The sequence below is a fragment of the Stenella coeruleoalba genome (genome assembly GCF_951394435.1).
Source record: "Stenella coeruleoalba genome assembly, chromosome: 15".
In the NCBI taxonomy this organism is placed as follows: domain Eukaryota; kingdom Metazoa; phylum Chordata; class Mammalia; order Artiodactyla; family Delphinidae; genus Stenella; species Stenella coeruleoalba.
The window spans coordinates 52,870,251-52,887,844 of record NC_137161.1 but is presented as its reverse complement, the minus strand read 5'-3'; the positions used below and the strand labels follow the sequence as shown (position 1 = coordinate 52,887,844).

The 17,594-nt window shown below is 48.7% G+C and overlaps 1 protein-coding gene across 1 annotated transcript in view; it reads right to left on the bottom strand.

The window, feature by feature from the left end:
* The window catches only part of LOC307198487 (uncharacterized protein C16orf96), a 42,828-nt gene extending 25,809 nt beyond the window's left edge, over positions 1–17,019 (bottom strand). The window contains 9 exon segments of the mRNA XM_079945458.1: positions 2,196–2,844; positions 2,848–3,182; positions 3,185–3,217; positions 3,220–3,235; positions 3,294–3,347; positions 3,472–3,558; positions 3,768–3,848; positions 5,252–5,356; positions 15,742–17,019. Of these exon segments, the coding sequence (XP_079801584.1) occupies positions 2,196–2,844; positions 2,848–3,182; positions 3,185–3,217; positions 3,220–3,235; positions 3,294–3,347; positions 3,472–3,558; positions 3,768–3,848; positions 5,252–5,356; positions 15,742–16,158 (1,777 nt within the window). The 5' untranslated portion in view covers positions 16,159–17,019.
* Positions 17,020–17,594: the final 575 nt, after the last annotated feature.

The following is a 17,594-nucleotide window of genomic DNA, read 5'->3' as shown; positions in this document are numbered from 1 at the left end:
TGAAAATTTAAAAAAAAAATCTAAAAATAAGCAGGTGAAATTAATTTTTTTAAAGATTTTTTTTTGATGTGGACCATTTTTAAAGTCTTTATTGAATTTGTTACAATATAGCCTCTGTTTTATGTTTTGGTTTTTTGACCCCGAGGCAGGTGGGAGCTTAGCTCCCTGATCAGGGATCAAACCCACATCCCCTGCATTGGAAGGTGAAGTCTTAACCACTGGACCACCAGGGAAGTCCCAGGTGAAATTAATTTTAAGAAAATATTTTGTTTAACCCAATATAATCCATGTGGGTTTTGGGGGGGCCACACTGTGGGGCATGCAGTATCTTAGTTCCCCAACCAGGGACTGAACCCGTGCCCCCTGCATCGGGAGCTTGGAGTCAACCACTGGACCGCCAGGGAAGTCCATAACCCAATATAATCCAAAATAGCATCATTTTGGGAATTCCCTGGCAGTCCAGTGCTTGGGACTCCACGTTTTCACTGACGAGGGCCCGGGTTCAATCCCTGGTCAGGGAACTAAGATCCCACAAGCTGTGCAGCCAAAAAAAAAAAAAAAAAGCATCATTTTAATATGTGATCAACAAAATGATTAACGAGATATTTCACATTCTTGTTTTCGTATTAAGCCCTCAATATCTGGTGTGCACTTTGTGCTTGGACCATATGGGAACTTGAACTTGCCCCATTTCAGATGTTTGACAGCCTCGTGGTTATCCTATTAGGGAAACCTCTCTGGAATTTATTGCCCTCCCAGAAATGGTCCTGAGAAAAACTATGGAGTATTTACTTGTGAGAGTTTATGAAATGTATTATCTCATAACAAGATGCAAAGGGGGATTTAACATAAAAGGAGAGGGGTGAAAAAAAAAAGTGCCCTATATCCAGTTTTGGATGAGAGGCCAAAAAGTGATGTACATGACACAGCTAGGAGGGTAGGAAACACTGTAGCCAAGACACATTCACAACCTATTTTTAGTTTTCTTAACAAAAATGGCAACTAGTCAGAAGTAGAGTTTGGGCTATTATGGCATTATGTTTTATATTTAAATTCATGACTATCATGACCTAAGCTGTGCCCCAGAATTCACAGAGATCGATGTGGTTCTTTTTAGCTGCTCGAAGTTCTTTTTCAAGATCTGTGGAATGGCACTGCCCATCAGGGGTGGCACCATGTATGGATTTGACTTAGGCTAATTCAACTATTACACCTGGCAGAGAGCGAAAAAGCAAGATAATGATTCAAAGAGGGGAGGACAGTGGATCTGAAAGTGGGTTCCCTGAGCCAACAGCAGCATAAGCAGCATCCCCCAGAATGGGTTAGAAAGAGAAATTCTAGGGCCCCACTCACACCAACAGGTCAGATCTGGGGCTGGGCGCAGCAGCCTGTGCCTTACCAAGCGCCCCAGGGATGCTGAGGTGAGCTTAAGGTTGAGAACCACTAGGGTAGGCCATTCTCCTCTCCACTCCCCACAGTGAACATATGCCCATCATGGGCATGAACTGGGATCATAAGTCTATTGGTACTACTGCCACCTAGAACATGACTGTGGTCTTTTTTTTTTTTTTTGCGGTATGCGGGCCTCTGACTGTTGTGGCCTCTCCCGTTGCGGAGCACAGGCTCTGGATGCGCAGGCTCAGCAGCCATGGCTCACAGGCCCAGCCACTCCACGGCATGTGGGATCTTCCCGGACCGGGGCATGAACCCATGTCCCCTGCATCGGCAGGCGGACTCTCAACCACTGTGCCACCAGGGAAGCCTGACTGTGGTCTTTAAGAAAACATATGTTTGCCCAGCTGTTGTTCCTAATCCCAAATTGACCACTTCATCTGGGGTCTATTCAGTGCTATTAGACACTCTGGTTGATCTGGACTTATCAAAATACTGTACAGCAGTACTATTTTATGGGCTATTGAAAGGGAATTTCCAAGAGTAATTTTGACTTGATTTTCCTTCTTGAGCACCAACTTTAGACCCTAACCACCCTTCTTCCCTAAGATAAGACCTCACTGTACATTCATTGTAAAATAATAGACTAGTAAGAGGCTAATGCTTAAGCCAAAGGAATGAATGGCTAATGGTTGAATGCACATTTTGTTGGGGCAGCTAAATGAAGGAGAGGAGGTGCTTTTCAAAGGCCACAGGGAGGGCCTGAGCCCTTGTTACCCTTCCAGAAGCCAGGCCAGGCCTACCTAGATAAGTCATATGCTGATGCAGGTTGGATGACAGCTGGGAAAACTCTTCTTTCAGGGAGTCATGTCTAATGAGCATCTGGGCTATGTGGCTCATGGAACACCTGACAGCCTTCTTCTTGTCTTCAGGGGTCATGGCCTGTTTGGCAGCCAGCATGGCCTGCGACAGGGCCATGTTGGGAGGGACACGGGCAGAAGAGAATGAAGGAGAGAGGACGTCCTCACAGTCCACCTCTTGCAAGTCTTCCATCTCGCCGTCCTCGGTGAAGGCCCCACGGGAGGTCCCTGTGCCCAGGATGTCTGCAAGGACCCCTAAGGGCCCGGATGCGGCCACGGCTGTTGCTATGGTGGCCAATTTGGTGGCCGCGGTGTCCTTGACCAGCCTGGCAGCCGCTTTAGCTGCCCGGGCTGCCGATGTCGCTGCAGCTGTGAAGGTGGCTGCGGCAGCAGCTGCAATGGCAGCATTGGATTTTATCTGCTGAACCGCAGACGGGGATCCCTTAGGGAGTACTTCCGTGGAGGCCTCAGCCCTTGGGGCTCCATCCTGAGGGACTCCCACTTCCACGGAGGAATATTTCTCCTCCTTTTCTGAGAGAGCTGAGAGCTTGGATGTGTCTCCCTGGCGAGACCATGACTGCAGTAAATGAGGCTAACCTGAGCCTAGTTCCGTGGCTGGGGGTAGGGTCCTAGAGCCCCGGAGCTGGGCAGACAGGGAGCCCGACGGGCCTAGGCCAGGCTGGAAACAGCCCAAGCTAGTCCCGGGCAAGCCTCTGGGAGGAGGCCAGCCTCGTGGTGGTACAGGCCAGGATCCTGATTGTGTGGGCTGAGGACCTGGGGCAGGCCCCAGTCCAGGGGCAGGCCCAGGTCCAAACGCAGGCCCAGGTCCAGGTGCAGGCCCAGGTTCGAGCACTTGGGCCTGGTCCGGCCCCTGGGCCCTGGGAAGCAGAGCTGCTTGGGCAGACTCCTCCTCCTGTAGCTGCCCTGGACTTGGTAATGCCAGATGGTCTCCAGGAACTGGGGCGCTGGATGGCCTCCACGACCTGGCCGTGGCTAACTTCTTCGTGGTACTCAGCCGTCTGAGGAAGGTCGATCTGCAACATGTTCCGCAATCTGCCACCGCTTGGAATCATCCAGCAGTTGTGGAGCAGTTCCCTGCGGAAGAGGGGGCTGGGCTGGCCAGGGCTGCTCCAGACCAGCTCAACGATCACCCTGCCCACTCCTCACTCCGCCTTCCCCGATGCTCAGATGCTGCCTCTCCGCTTCCTCCTTCACTTACCAGGGTGAACATGGCCTCATGGAGGCTGCTCCAGAGCACCATGTCCTCAGTTTTGGGCATGGTAGTTATCTTGTTCTGGAGAGAAATCTGGGGGGGTGGGAAGGAGATTGGGAATAAGGGTCATGAACCCAGAGGGTGTGGAACCCTCAGTGGCTCCCTCCTCCATGCTGCCCTCCACACTTGCAAATAAATTGGCCTTTCCAGATTGTGTTCTCCTCCTACCCCTCCTTGCCCCCAGCACCCCTGGGCCTGGAGGGCGGGGGTCTGGCGTGGTAGGATGGGCCCCAGACCCTCACCACTTCCAACTGCAGTGCACTCATCTTCCAGTTCTGCCCTTTCAAATCTTCAGAGAAAGCATCTATTCTTTCCAGATGCATCTGTCAAATGAGCCGAGCCTGTGAGCCAGTGGGTACAGGTTCTGGTCCCAGCCCTGCTTCTCCCCCAGCTCAAATGCAAAGCCTTAGCTGTAGGTAACTAAGAGATGGAGAAGGAAGAACAGATTCCAAAATAACTGTTTCCCACTGAGTGGGAAAGGGTTCCCTGGGCAAATAAGTTTGGGAAATGCTAGGCTTAAAAAACATTCAGGGCTTCCCTGGTGGTGCAGTGGTTGAGAGTCCGCCTGCTGATGCAGCGGATGCGGGTTCGTGCCCCGGTCCAGGAAGATCCCACATGCCACGGAGAGGCTGGGCCCGTGAGCCATGGCCACTGAGCCTCCGCGTCCGGAGCCTGTGCTCCGCAACGGGAGAGGCCACAACAGTGAGAGGCCCGCGTACCGTAAAAAAAAAACCCCAAAAAACATTCAATGGGTTTCTATACTGAAGGACTTCTCAGAGCCTTTAATGGGCCAAAGTACCTTAAGAATCTCCAAGAGGTAAGCTGAGAAGGCATTGTTTCCCAAACAGATTTGGCCAACTGTCTGTTTTAGTGTTTCATGACAGTTTCCTGGCAGTGCCCTTTCTGCTCAGATGGGAGCTACACAGCCCAAGACTGAAGTTCTCACAGTTGCCATCATGATCAAATACGTACACTGACCTGTGTATTAGGGATGATACAGTAAATCATGTTATTTGGGGACAAGTTGTAAAACCTCAGCCATAACACCAGCCTGGGGTGTTGAGGCCTGGCTTTGGAGCCCAGCTCTGACTCACCAGCTGTGACCTTACACTTCAGGGATTCCATATCCTTTCCCATCACGGTAAGGAGTTAGAACATGTCTGGGTTGATATTCTTGTGGCTACAGAGGGAGCTAGAGTGTATGCCTATGCTAGGTTTACTCCACTTTTCAGTGTGAACAAAGTTTTCTAGACAAGGAATAAGTATTCTCTTTCTGATAAGTTGATGGACTATTATAAGCCTGGAGTTACCAGGACTTGGGGAGTACCTGCGTGAGAATGAAGCCAACCCAGAGGAAAGCATCACTGAGGGAGAGATGTTGAGCACCTTGGTATGTGGTATGAACATCTTGATCTGGCTGTAACTGAAAGCATTCCTGACTTTTTAGTAAATGAGACAATAAATTCTCTTCTTTTGCCTAAGCCAGGATGAACTAGGTTTCTGTCACTTACAAATGATGTCTTAACACAGCAGGGTGAGGATCATTGTGTAAGCTGCAGAGAGTTCAGTGGGATGGACCAAGTGGCTCAGCCATGTCAGACCCCTTCTCCTGCCCCCATAGCTGTGTTCTTTGACTAAGAACAGGCTTCTTGGATTTACCCTGTTACCCCAACCACCAGATGTCCAAGCAGCATGGCCAGTATGAAGGATGCTGGGGAGGGTCTACCTTGTCAAACATGTCCTTCAGCATGGCCACATCCTTCCTGAGGGTTTCAACAGTGACCTTGAGTGCATAAATGTCGGTGAGCAAATCCTGCAGGGTCTTCATGGACTGAAGAGGGAGAAAGGAAAGGAAAGTGTGAAGTTAGGTGCAGCTGGGGGAAAAGGCAAGTAAAGTGTGGAAGCTCTCTGGTGATGGCCATGGTTCAAGAAGTCTTTTGGGCTCTTCCAAGGCCTAGGCTGGAACATATTCAGAGGCCAGAAAATGACACTGAAGTGAATCCTGCTCTGAGCTCTCAGGTGGCCTAAGTGGGAAGGAGGCAACCCTCGGTTTGAATGTGTTCAGTAAGCAGGAGTCACTCATCATGAAGCATCTCATGCCCTTTGGTAGGAGCCACTGGAAGATCAACAAGGAATTTATTGGATTTATATTTTTAAAGGGTACTTCTGGCCGCATGTGCAGATTGGCCCTTGGAGGGTAAGGGGGAAGCCAGAGGAGCAGGGAGGAAACTTCAAGGCAAGAGCTGATGGGTGCAATGTTGGTCTCATAGCTCAGCTCCAACAATGACTGGGGCTGTTACTGCATCTTCCTAGATTTTAGACTCCTCAGTAATTAAATGGGTATGAAAAAACTGTGATAATTTATATAAAGGGTCTAGTGCATAGTTAGGCATTCAGATAACAAAAATAACAAATAGTGAAATGGCAGAAGTCCTTCTTACCTGTAATTACATTAAATGTAAATGGCTGAAATTTCAGTTAAAAGGCAGAGATTGGCAGAATAGATAAGAAAACATGATCCAACCTCATGCTGTCTATAGGAGACACATATTAGATTCAAAGATACAAATAGGTTGAAAACAAAAGGATAGAAAAAGATATACTATGCAAGTCAGTAACCAACAGAGAAGCAGAGTGGCTACACTAATATCAGACAAAATAGACTTTAAGATAAAAATTGTTACTAAAACACAGAGGTACATTTATAATGATAAGAGGGTCAATCCATCAGGAAGATATGATAATTATAAACAAACATGCACCTAGCAATGAAGTCCCAAAACTAAATGAAGCAAACACTGAAATAACTGAAAGGAGAAATAGTTGAAGACTTCAATACCCGATTTTCAATAATGGATAAAACAATTAGATAGAAGATCATCAAGGAAACAGAAGATATGAAGATCACTATAAACCAAATGGATATAACAGACATCTATAGAACACTCCACTCAACAATGGCAGAATATACATATTGGGTTGGCCAAGAAGTTCGTTCGGGTTTTTCCATAAGATGTTACGGAAAAACTGAACAAACTTCTTGGCCAACCCAATAGAACATTCTACCGGATAGACCATATGTTAGGCCATAAGACAAGACTCAATAAATTTAAAAAGGACTGGGCTTCCCTGGTGGCGCAGTGGTTGAGAGTCCGCCTGCCAATGCAGGGGACACGGGTTCGAGCCCTGGTCTGGGAAGATCCCACATGCCACGGAGCAACTAGGCCCGTGAGCCACAATTACTGAGCCTGCGCATCTGGAGCCTGTGCTTCGCAACAAGAGAGGCCACGATAGTGAGAGGCCCGTGCACTGCGATGAAGAGTGGCCTCCGCTTGCCACAACTAGAGAAAGCCCTTGCACAGAAACGAAGACCCAACACAGCCAAAAATAAATAAATAAATTTAAAAAAAAATCCTCAAAAAAAAAAAAAATTTAAAAAGGACTGAAATCATACAAAATGTGTATTCTCGACCACAATGGAGTTAAATTAGAAATCAATAACAGGGGCTTCCCTGGTGGCACAGTGGTTAAGAATCTGCTTGCCAACGCAGGGGACAAGGGTTCGAGCCCTGGTCCAGGAAGATCCCACATGCCGCTGAGCAACTAAGCCCGTGTGCCACAACTACTGAGCCTGCGCTCTAGAGCCTGCGAGCCACAACTACTGAAGCCTGGGCTCCTAGAGCCCGTGCTCTGCAACAAGAGAAGCCACCACAATGAGAAGCCCACGCATGGCAATGAAGAGTAGCCCCTGCTCACCGCAACTAGAGAAAGCCCACACGCAGCAATGAAGACCCAGTGCAGCCAAAAATAAATAAATAAAATTTATTTAAAAAAAATCAATAACAGAAGAAACTTTTGGAAGTTCACAAATATATGGAAATTAAACAACATTCTCCTAAATAACCAATGGGCCAAAGAAGAAATTGCAAAGGAAATTAGAAACACTTTGAGATGAATTAAAATGAAAACACAAACACACCAAAACTTACAGGATGCAGCTAAAGCAGTGCTTAGAGAGAAATTTTAGCTGGAAGTGACAATATTAATAAAGAAGAAAGATCTCAAATCAATAGCCTAATCTTCTACCTGAAGACACTGGAAAAGACAGATCAAAATAAAACTAAAGAAGGTAGAAAAACTGAAACAATAAAGATTAGAGTGGAAACTAATGAAATAGAGCAGGGGTCCCCAACCCCTGGTCCACGGACAGCAGGAGGTGAGCAGCGGGCAAGCAAGCAAGCTTCATATGTATTTATAGCCGCTCCCCATTGCTCACATGACCACCTGAGCTCCACCTCCTGTCAGCATTATGGTGAGTTGTACAGTTATTTAATTATATACTACAATGTAATAATAATAGAAATAAAATGCACGATAAATATAATGCTCTTGAATCATCCTGAAACCACCCCACCCCCTGGTTCGTGGAAAAATTGTCTTCCACGAAACCAGTCCCTGGTGCCAAAAAGGTTAGGGACCACTGAAATAAAGAACAGAAAAATAATAGAGGAAATCAATGAAACTAAAAGCTGGTTCTTTGAAAAGATCAACAAAATTAGCAAACCTTTAGCTGGATTGACCAAGAAAAAAAGAGAAGACTCAAATTACTAGAATGAGAAATCGAAGAGGGAACATTGCTATTGACCCTACAGAAATAAAAAGAATTATAAAGGAATACTATGAACAGTTGTATGCCAACAAATCAGATAAGGTGGATGAAATGGACAAATTCCTAGAAAGACATAAACTGCCAAGACTGACTCAAGACAAAATAATCTGAATAGACCTAAAACAAGTAAAATGACTGAATTAGCAAAACAAAAACAAAAACAACACGTGAAAAAAGGCCCAAGCCCAGATGGCTTCACCAATGACTTTTATCAAAAATTTAAGGGACAATTAATACCAATTCTTAACAAACTTTTCCAAAAACCAGAAGAATTCCTAACTCATTCTATGAGGCCAATATTGCCCTGATAAAAATCAAAGATATCACAGGAAAACTAGAATAGGGATGCAAAAATCCTCAACAAAATACTACCAAACTGAATCCAGCTACATATAAGAAAAATAATCCAATTAAAAATGAGCAAGGACTTCCCTGGGGGTCCAGTGGATAAGACTCCACAGTCCCAATGCAGGGGGCCTGGGTTCGATCCCTGGCCAGGGAACTAGATCCTGCATGCATGCCACAACTAAGAGTTCGCATGCCGCAACTAAAGAGTCCACATGTCACAACTAAAAGATCCTGTGTGCCTCAAGGAAGATCCTGCATGCCACAACTAAGACCCAGCGTGGCCAAAATAAATAAATAGTTTTAAAAATGGGCAAAGATCTGAACAGACATTTCTCCAAAGATGATATACAAATGGGCAATAAGCACAAGAAAAGGTGCTCAACATCATTAGTCACCAGGAAAATAAAAATCAAAACCACAGTGAGATATGCTAGGATGTTTATCATCAAAAAGACAGAAAATAAGAAGTGTTGGTGAGGATGTGGAGGAATTGGAATCCTTATACACTGCTGGCAGGAATATAAAATGGTGCACCTCTTTGGAAAACAGGCTGACAGTTCCCCAAGACTGAAACACAGAGTTACCATGTGGTCCAGCAATTCCACCTTTAGGTATATAGAAATGAAAGCCTATGTTCACAGAAAATCTTGTACAGCAATGTTCGTAGTGGCATTATTCCTAATAGCCAAAAGGTGGAAACAACCCAAATACCCATCAACTGATAAACAAAATCTGGTCTACCCATACAATGGAATATTATGTGGCCAAAAAATAAAGTACTGATACATGCTACAGATAAGCCTGAAGACATTACGGTAAGGGACTTCCCTGGTGGTCCAGGGATCCCATTGAGGCACACGGGATCTTTCATTGCAGCGTGGGCTCTTCACTGTGGTGGGCGGGCTTCTCCCTAGTTGTGGCATATGGATTTTCTCTTTCTAGTTGTGGAGCCCAGGCTCCAGGGTGCACGGGCTCTGTAGTTGTGGCCTGCAGGCTGCAGGGTGCATGGGCTCTGTAGTTTGCGGCATGTGGGCTCTCTCGTTGAGATGCACAAGCTCAGTAGTTGCGGCATGCAAGCTTAGTTGCCCTGTGGCATGTGGGATCTTAGTTCCCCGATCAGGGATCGAACCTGCGTCCCCTGCATTGGGAGGTGGATTCTTAACCACTGTGCCACCAGGGAAGCCCCCAGTATACTTTAAATGGATGAACTTCCTGGTATGTGGAATATATCTCAATAAAGCTTTAAACAATAGCATTTTTGTTTTAACTGCGGGAAACTGCAACACTGTCTATTGGGTGGTATTCACAAGTTACTGTTAATTTTTCTGGGAGTGATAATAATATTAAGAGACCAGTTTTCCAAGGCCTTATCTGCTGTAGATAGAAAAATGCTTTTCAGAGAAATCTACAAGGTCCAGATTCCCCACGTATGCAGGGATGCTTCCCCCTCCCCTTATATCTCTGGGTGTAACCAGGGGACCAAATCACCTGAGCAGGAATCATACCCCTCTCCCATGGGTAACTATAGGGCAAACCCAGAAACGATGGCCTGGTGGGCTGCTCCATGGGTAGGGGCTGCACAGGAGAGGAGGAAGACGCTTTTCTCGTGGGTCTCCTAGGACATGCAGTTAAAGGTTTCCCACAGCAGATCTAGCCTGCTTCTCACCAGGGGGGGTCACGCCCCGAACTCTGGACTGTGTTGGTGGGAGAACAGCCAGGAAGATCCCACTTGGCCCCTCAGGCCACAATCAGGGCTGGGATGGAGCCAAGTTCAGGGAAGCGAATTCTAGAAAGCTGCCCTTCTTGGAAGCAGAATGTCCAGACATTCATTCTCCCTCTGTCTTTCTGTCTCTTTCTCTCTGTCTGAAGATGGCTTCAAGCATGTAGGTTCGACCTGGGGTCCAAGTGCTTCCAGAAGCTTTCAAGGGCTGATAAGGGGGTCCAAGACAAACATCCTCTTGAACAATCAGCTAGACTGGTCTACAAGGCCTCAGAGCCAGAACTTGGGAAATGGGAATGCTAACATCACTTCCTTCCCAGGGAAGGAGGAATGCAATAGCTCTTCCCGGCACCCTGGGAAGAACACTGCCAACGCAGGAAGTTCATTACTATTACTGCAATGACTTTCACCTTGATTCTCTAAAACCCCAAAGGGTCTTCCGTGCCCTTAAGCTTTGATTTGGAATTCTCAAAAACCAATTTAAATTTAAAATCATTTTAATTGTGGGATACACAGCAGGAGATTTTGGTTGGGGGAGTAAAATGGGGAGGGAGTTTTGAAATTTCAAAAAAAATGCAGCAACAGGTTGTTACAATCCCCTAGTGGGACACACAAGTTTACTTATGGAAATGAGGTTAGCCAGAACAATCTTAATAACAGACAGTGGACATGGCCCCTGATTTTCCCCTGTGACGCCAGCAGGGGTTATCATAACAGATGAGATAACCTGAGATAACCGAGGCCTCGAAGAGACAGCCAGGGGCTTCTGAGCAGCTTTCTAAAACTCCTGTTCAGGGCTGCCTGGGAGATGCAGGCAGGGCCTGGGAACCTGCAATTCTGGAAATGCTCCCTGGCGCCGGGAGCCTGGGTGGGTGCCCCCCTGGAGGTTGCACAGCAAGCAGGGAGCCCAGGTTTTCTAAGCAGTTCTCAATGGGGCGATTTGGCCCCCAGTGGGCATTTGGCGAGTCTGGAGACATTTCTGGTTGTCATGACTATGGGGTGTTCCTGGCATCTAGTGGGTAGAGGCCAAGGATGCTGCTCAGCATCCCTCAGTGCACAGGACAGTCTCCACCACAAAGAATTATCCGGCCCCAAACGTCAGTCATGCTGAGGGTTAGAAACTGCAATCTAAGCTTGCTTAGCGAGGACCTGCTGCCCTACCCGAGCCCCCAAATCCAGCGGTGTGCTGACCAAGAGCACCACCCCTTGTGCTGCACCTGTGGGTCCTCCCAAACCTCTCCAGAAGCCCCCTTGGTGCCTGCCCTAGTTTCCAGGGCACCATTCACCCCATCTAGGGTAGGTGCTGGGGCTGGAAGGCTTGTCTTTCCCCATGAAGGGTGGCATTTGGTCTGCCAGCCTGGCTGACGTGGGCCGGAGTTGGGGGGACAGTGGGAGTGGGTTGTAGATTCTTAGCTAAGCAGCTTGCACCGCCCTAGAACCAGCTACCATGGCAACCCCGACAATGGGTCAGCGTGGTAACCCTGGCAACCTCAGCCAGACTGGGACTTGGCGACATTCTCTAACGGTGGCGGGGACATTCCTAGGTGCACAAACAGTCCTCTGAGGGCGGCATGACCAGTTCCGAACCTGTCCACCAGCCCCCTGTGTGAGCTGGCTGGGCCACTCTGGGTCCTCGTGCATTCTAGGAGACTTCATCCATCAAGGCAGGCCGGGAGCAGGCTGCTCCGGAGGGGCTGGCACCTCAGACATCGTGTCCACCTCTCCAGCTTTGAGGTCCCTGTAATCTGCCCTCAGCCACCCCTGCAGCCTTCTGTGTCTCTAGTAACACTTCTTGTCTTAAAGTCTATCCTGTTCTGATGTTAGTACAGTAACTCCAGCTCTCTTCTGGCTACTGCTTGTGTGGAATATCTTTTTCTATCCTTTAACTTCCAACCTATTTGTCTTTGAATCAGTGTGTCTCTTGGAGACAGCATATAGTTAGATGATCTCTGCTTTTTGTGCGTGTGGTAAAACACACATAACAATACTAAAGTGAACAATTCGGTGGCAGTTGGTACATTCACACGTTTGTGCAGCCGTCACCACTATCTAGTTCCAGAACATTTTCATCGCCCCAGAAAAAAACCCATACCCACCAGCACTCAACTCCCAGCCCCCGGCAACTGACATTTTCTGTTGCTACCGACTTTCCTATTCTGGGCGTTGTCTATGAACAGAATCATGCAGTGTGGTTCTCTGTGCCCGGCTGCTTCCACTGAGCACGAAGATTTATGGCTCACACCGTGTTGCTTTGCCTCTCGCCTGCATCAGCCCATCTCAGCCAGAACGGACGTCCAGCTCTGTGCTAAGCAGTTCCCATGCTTTATCTTGTTTGGTTTTAATTGTTGTAACAATCCTGAGGGGAGGAGGCCGTGGCCATCCCTCACCCCTTCCAGGGGGTAAGTGGCATCTCAGCACCCACAATCCTATGCCTTCCAACTACCCACTCGGCTCAAGTTGGCACTGGCTCCCCATTTTCTAACTCTGTGACCTCGAGTGGGTTACTTAACCTCTCTGTGCCTCCATTTCCTCATCTGTAAGCACGGGATAATGACAGCACTTTCCTCTTAGAGTCGTTAAGAAGATTAAAGGAGTGAACAGATGGAGCATCCAGCTCACCTGGCATGCAGTGAGCGCTTGTTCTCAAGATCATTCCCCTGGGGAGGGAGCCAGTGGAGGAGTGAGGGTGAAGGGGACAGTGAGGAGAAGAGGCACAAGGCCCAGGAAAGTCAGGCTGGTGGACTCTGCTCTGTGCTTCTCATGGCCTATAGAGTCTCTGAGTTCTAGGAAGGGTTCTTGCATTGTCTGTTTCTGTCACCTCTACAAACACCTGCACCAGGGCTCCCACCTTCTTCAGCCCCCAGGTTGGACGTAAAACCTGGTGGTCCCTGTGTATTGATAGCTTTGGGGTGCCTGCCAGTCCAGGCAGTGGGAATGGGCCCCCAGGAGCTCTAATTCTTAGGCACGACCCTGCCTGCCTGGCCAGGAGTGGACACCTGACCCCAGGTGTGCCATCTCATTCTCTTACCCAAAAATTATAACCAGAAGACCCGGAGACTGGCAGCTGGAAGCTGAGACAAGTTAAGGGCTGTTTTTAAGATGCAGGAGATCTACGAACACTTCCTCCCTTTGAGGCCTGTCCACCCACTTCTTCCTTGGTGCCAATGAGAAGCCCCAGCGTCCTTCAAATAATACACTGCTTTTGTTTAAAAAGAGTCTCAACCCAGGAATTCCCTAGTGGTCCAGTGGTTAAGACTGGGTGCTTTCACTGCAGGGAGCCTGGGTTCAATCCCTGGTTTGGGAACTACAATCCTGCAAGCTGCACGATGAGGCCAAAAAAAAGAGTCTCAAGCCAAATGCCCAGCAACAGGTGAATGGTTAAACCCAATGTGGTCTGTCCCTACAATAGAATACTATTCAGCCATAAAAGGGAGTGAAGCACAGACACAGGCTACAATGTGGATGAACCTGGGAAACATGACGCTCAGTGAGAGAAGCCAGACACAAAAAGCCATATATTGTATGATTCTATTTATATGAAATGCCCAGAATTGGTAAATCTTTAGAGCCAGAAAGCAGATTAGCATTGTTGGGGTGGAGGGAGGAGGAGTGGGGAGTGACGAGGACACAGGGTTTCCTTTTCGAGCCATGGAAATGGTTTAGAAGGGGATAGAGGTGGTGCTTGCACTAACTATCAATGTACCAAATGCCACCCAGCTGTTCACTTTATGTTATGTGACTCGCACCTCAATCTAAATAAGAGGAGTGTTAACCTAAGACATCCTGGAATGACTCCTCCGTGTGATGGATGTTCTCTGTTGCCCCCGCACATCCATCCTCTGCCCCTACTCAGTGCCCTCAGAGGCTCACCCACAGGCACTGCGCTCTCCACACCCCTGGCGCTCTGACTTCTGGCCCTCTTATTTGGCCAATGGGAGAAAGGGAGGAGAGAGAGGCTGGGGTATTTATTCTTCAAAATCCAACTCTTCCCCAAGGCTACAGCTCCTGATGGATAACTGTGTGCTGGGTGGGGAGGCAGGGGAGCAAGGGTTCCAAGGTGGGTCCTGAATCAGAAGGCCTCGGCTCATCCCTGTTCCCCGGTCACTGGCTGCTGCACCCGCAGCAAATCAATGATATTTCTTTTATTTTATTTTTTTTAAATTGGAGTATAGTTGCTTTACAATGTTGTGTTAGTTTCTGCTGTACAATAAAGTAAATCAGCTATATGTATACATATATCCCCTCCCTCTTGGACCTCCCCCCCCATCCCACCCATCTAGGTCATCACAGAGCACTGAGCTGAGCTCCCTGTGCTATACAGCAGGTTCCCACTAGCTACCTATTTTACACATGGTAGTGTACTTATGTCAATCCTAATCTCCCACTTCGTCCCACCCTCCCCTTCCCCCCCATGTCCACATGTCCATTCTCTACATCTGCGTCTCTATTCCTGCCCTGCAAATAAGTTTGTCTGTACCATTTTTCTAGATTCCGCATATATGTGTTAAGATGTGATATTTTTCTCTTTCTTACTTCACTCTGTATGACAGAGTCTAGGTCCATCCACATCTCTACAAATGACCCAATTTCGTTACTTTTTATGGATGAGTAATATTCCTTTGTATATATGTACAACATCTTCTTTATCCATTCACCTGTCGATGGATATTTAGGTTGCTTCCACATCCTGGCTATTGTAAATAGTGCTGCAGTGAACATTGGTGTGCATGTGCCTTTTTGAATTATGGTTTTCTCAGGGTATATGCCCAGTAGTATTGCTGGGTCATATGGTAGTTCTATTTTCTGAGTGTCAGTTTCCTCACCTACAGGTCCTCAATTATCTTTTTTTCATTGAGGTGAGATTCACATAACATACCATTTGAGGGCTTCCTTGGTGGTGCAGTGGTTGAGAGTCCGCCTGCTGATGCAGGGGACACGGGTTCGTGCCCCGGTCCGGGAAGATCCCACCTGCCGCGGAGCGGCTGGGCCCGTGAGCCATGGCCGCTGCGCTTGCGCGTCCGGAGCCTGTGCTCCGCAACGGGAGAGGCCACAACAGTGAGAGGCCCACGTACAGCAAAAAAAAAAAAAAAACATTTGAAAGTGTATAGTTCAGTAGCATTTACTGCTTTCATAGTGTTGTGCTCTATTTAGTTCTAAAACCTCATCACCACCCCAAAAGGAAACCCTGTAACCACTAAGCAGTCCTTCCCCATTTCCTCTCCCTCCAGCCCCTGGCAACCACCCATCTGCTTTCTGTCTCTACGAATGTGCCCACTCTGGACATTTCACACAGTGTATGGCCTTCTTTCCTCTACACTGATGAAGGATGGAAACTTGGAGCTTCGGTTCTGCCTGAGTCCAAAGCCGAATTCCTCTCCTGGTTAAGGGCAGGGCCCTTTATCAGGGGCACCAGGTAGGGGTGAACAGCCTGGCAGGAGAGCCAAGGGGGACGGCAGCTTCTGGAGTCCAGGCGGCTTACCTTGGCCATGGCTTCCTCATTGCCCTCCACTATCCGGAGCTTTATCAGGTTCCATAAGTCCTGGGCGGGCTGGCCAGTGCCCTGGCTGCCCTCCAGCAGCTGGGAGGTGGAGGGCAGTTCCTGCAGCACGGCCAGCTGGCTCTCCATCTTGTCCACATGGCTCACCAGGTGGTCGAAGACGTTGCCGAGCCTCTTCATGGGGTTAAGGATGGGCTGGGAGTCTCCTTCCCGGGGCATGAACATGGCTGGCGAGGTGTGGTGGAAGTCCTCATCCGCCGAGAGGACCTTCTCAAGGTCAGCCATGTGGATGTGCTCCAGGATACCCTGGAGTAGGAGGTGCAGGGCCTTGAAGTTCACCACCCTGCACTGTGGGATGGTGATGTTGACCAGCTCCGAGAACGTGAGCGAGAAGCTCATTCTGCCGGGGTTAGGGGCAGGCTGGGCTGGCCTTCTGGGAGTTCATGGGGACAAACGGTGGCTTTCAGTGGACGCGCAAGCTGTACGGACAGGTCCTCAGGGGCCCGGGGAGCCTGCAAGTCACAGTGGTCAGGTAGAAAATGGCCTCTGTCCCGGCTGGAGCTCAGATGAGTTTCCGGTTGCTAGGACACCAGAGAACGTGGGCGAGCGGGCAAGCTTCTGAGAGCCTGGGGTGGGCAGAGCAGCTGCCCAGTTAATTGTTGAGGAATGTTCCAACAGACCAACAGGCCGCCTTTTAATTCAAGCCCTTCAGTTTTGTAAGACCAATGACCCCTTCCAAGAAGCGTGCAGGGGGCGTGATGGAGAGGCAGCTCGCTCCTTGGAAGCCTCCAGAATCGGGACAGAAGACAGAGTTCTCGGAGTTAGGAAACCCCAGCTTCCCATAATGGAAGCCCAATGAACCGGGCGGATGTAAATTTGCTAGCGGATCCCAAAGCCCTGAATTTCTCCTTGTCTAACCAACAGGAATTTGTATTGGAACAGACACTTCTTGCAGCATCAGTGTAAATACCACATAAATACCACGGGTCAAGTACACAGCTCATAACTGGTCTCCAAAAAGAAGTCAATGGGGTCAAGTACACAGCTCATGACCGGCCTCCAAAAAAAAGTCAATGGGGTCTCTAGGGAAAGATGAGCCCGACTCTGGGGCGGTTTTCAGGGCCTGGGTTTGGCAGTCGAGGTCTCTGTCTTCAGGATCTGGTACCACAACCAACAGCCAGTTTTGTTTCTGACATCTGCCTGTGTTGTGGTGGCTGATGTCTGCTGTCCAGAGCCTTAAGTGCAGCGACTGCCCCATGAGAGGGCTGGACAGCTCACATGCACAAAAGTGGGAGGTCTAATCACACACAGTCCAGCTACAAACCTCCTGACCTGCATGCTTTGTCAAGGGCAGAGTTCTGGGTATCGAGATGAGCGGCCTGAGGGCTGACCTCGTCTGCCCTCAGCTAGAAGGGGCACGGGGGAGGAGAGAGGCAGTGTGGACGGGAAACTGGCCCAGCTGGGGGGGCCTTGGTCCACTTCAGTGAAGGTGACTTCCCAGAAGCCCCAACCGACAGGGCCGCTCTGCCTGTGATGGGCTCAAGACCAAACAAGGCTGGTAACAGTCATGTCTGAACTCAAACAAGAACAGAACGTCATCCAAACTACAAATATGACCATGTGGCCCCTGTCCTGGCTGAGCCGAGTGACTGCTGCTTCTTCACCAGCTAGACCGTTAGCTTTGCTTCATTCCTCCGGCCTTTGAGATAAGATTGGTTAAAATACCATAGAACTACCCCTGCTTCCTGACAGCGCCAACCCAGAATGCTCCCCGCATCGCCTGACAAGGGCCAAATCCCAGAACAAGTCCTTCTACCTTAACCCTCTTGTGAGAT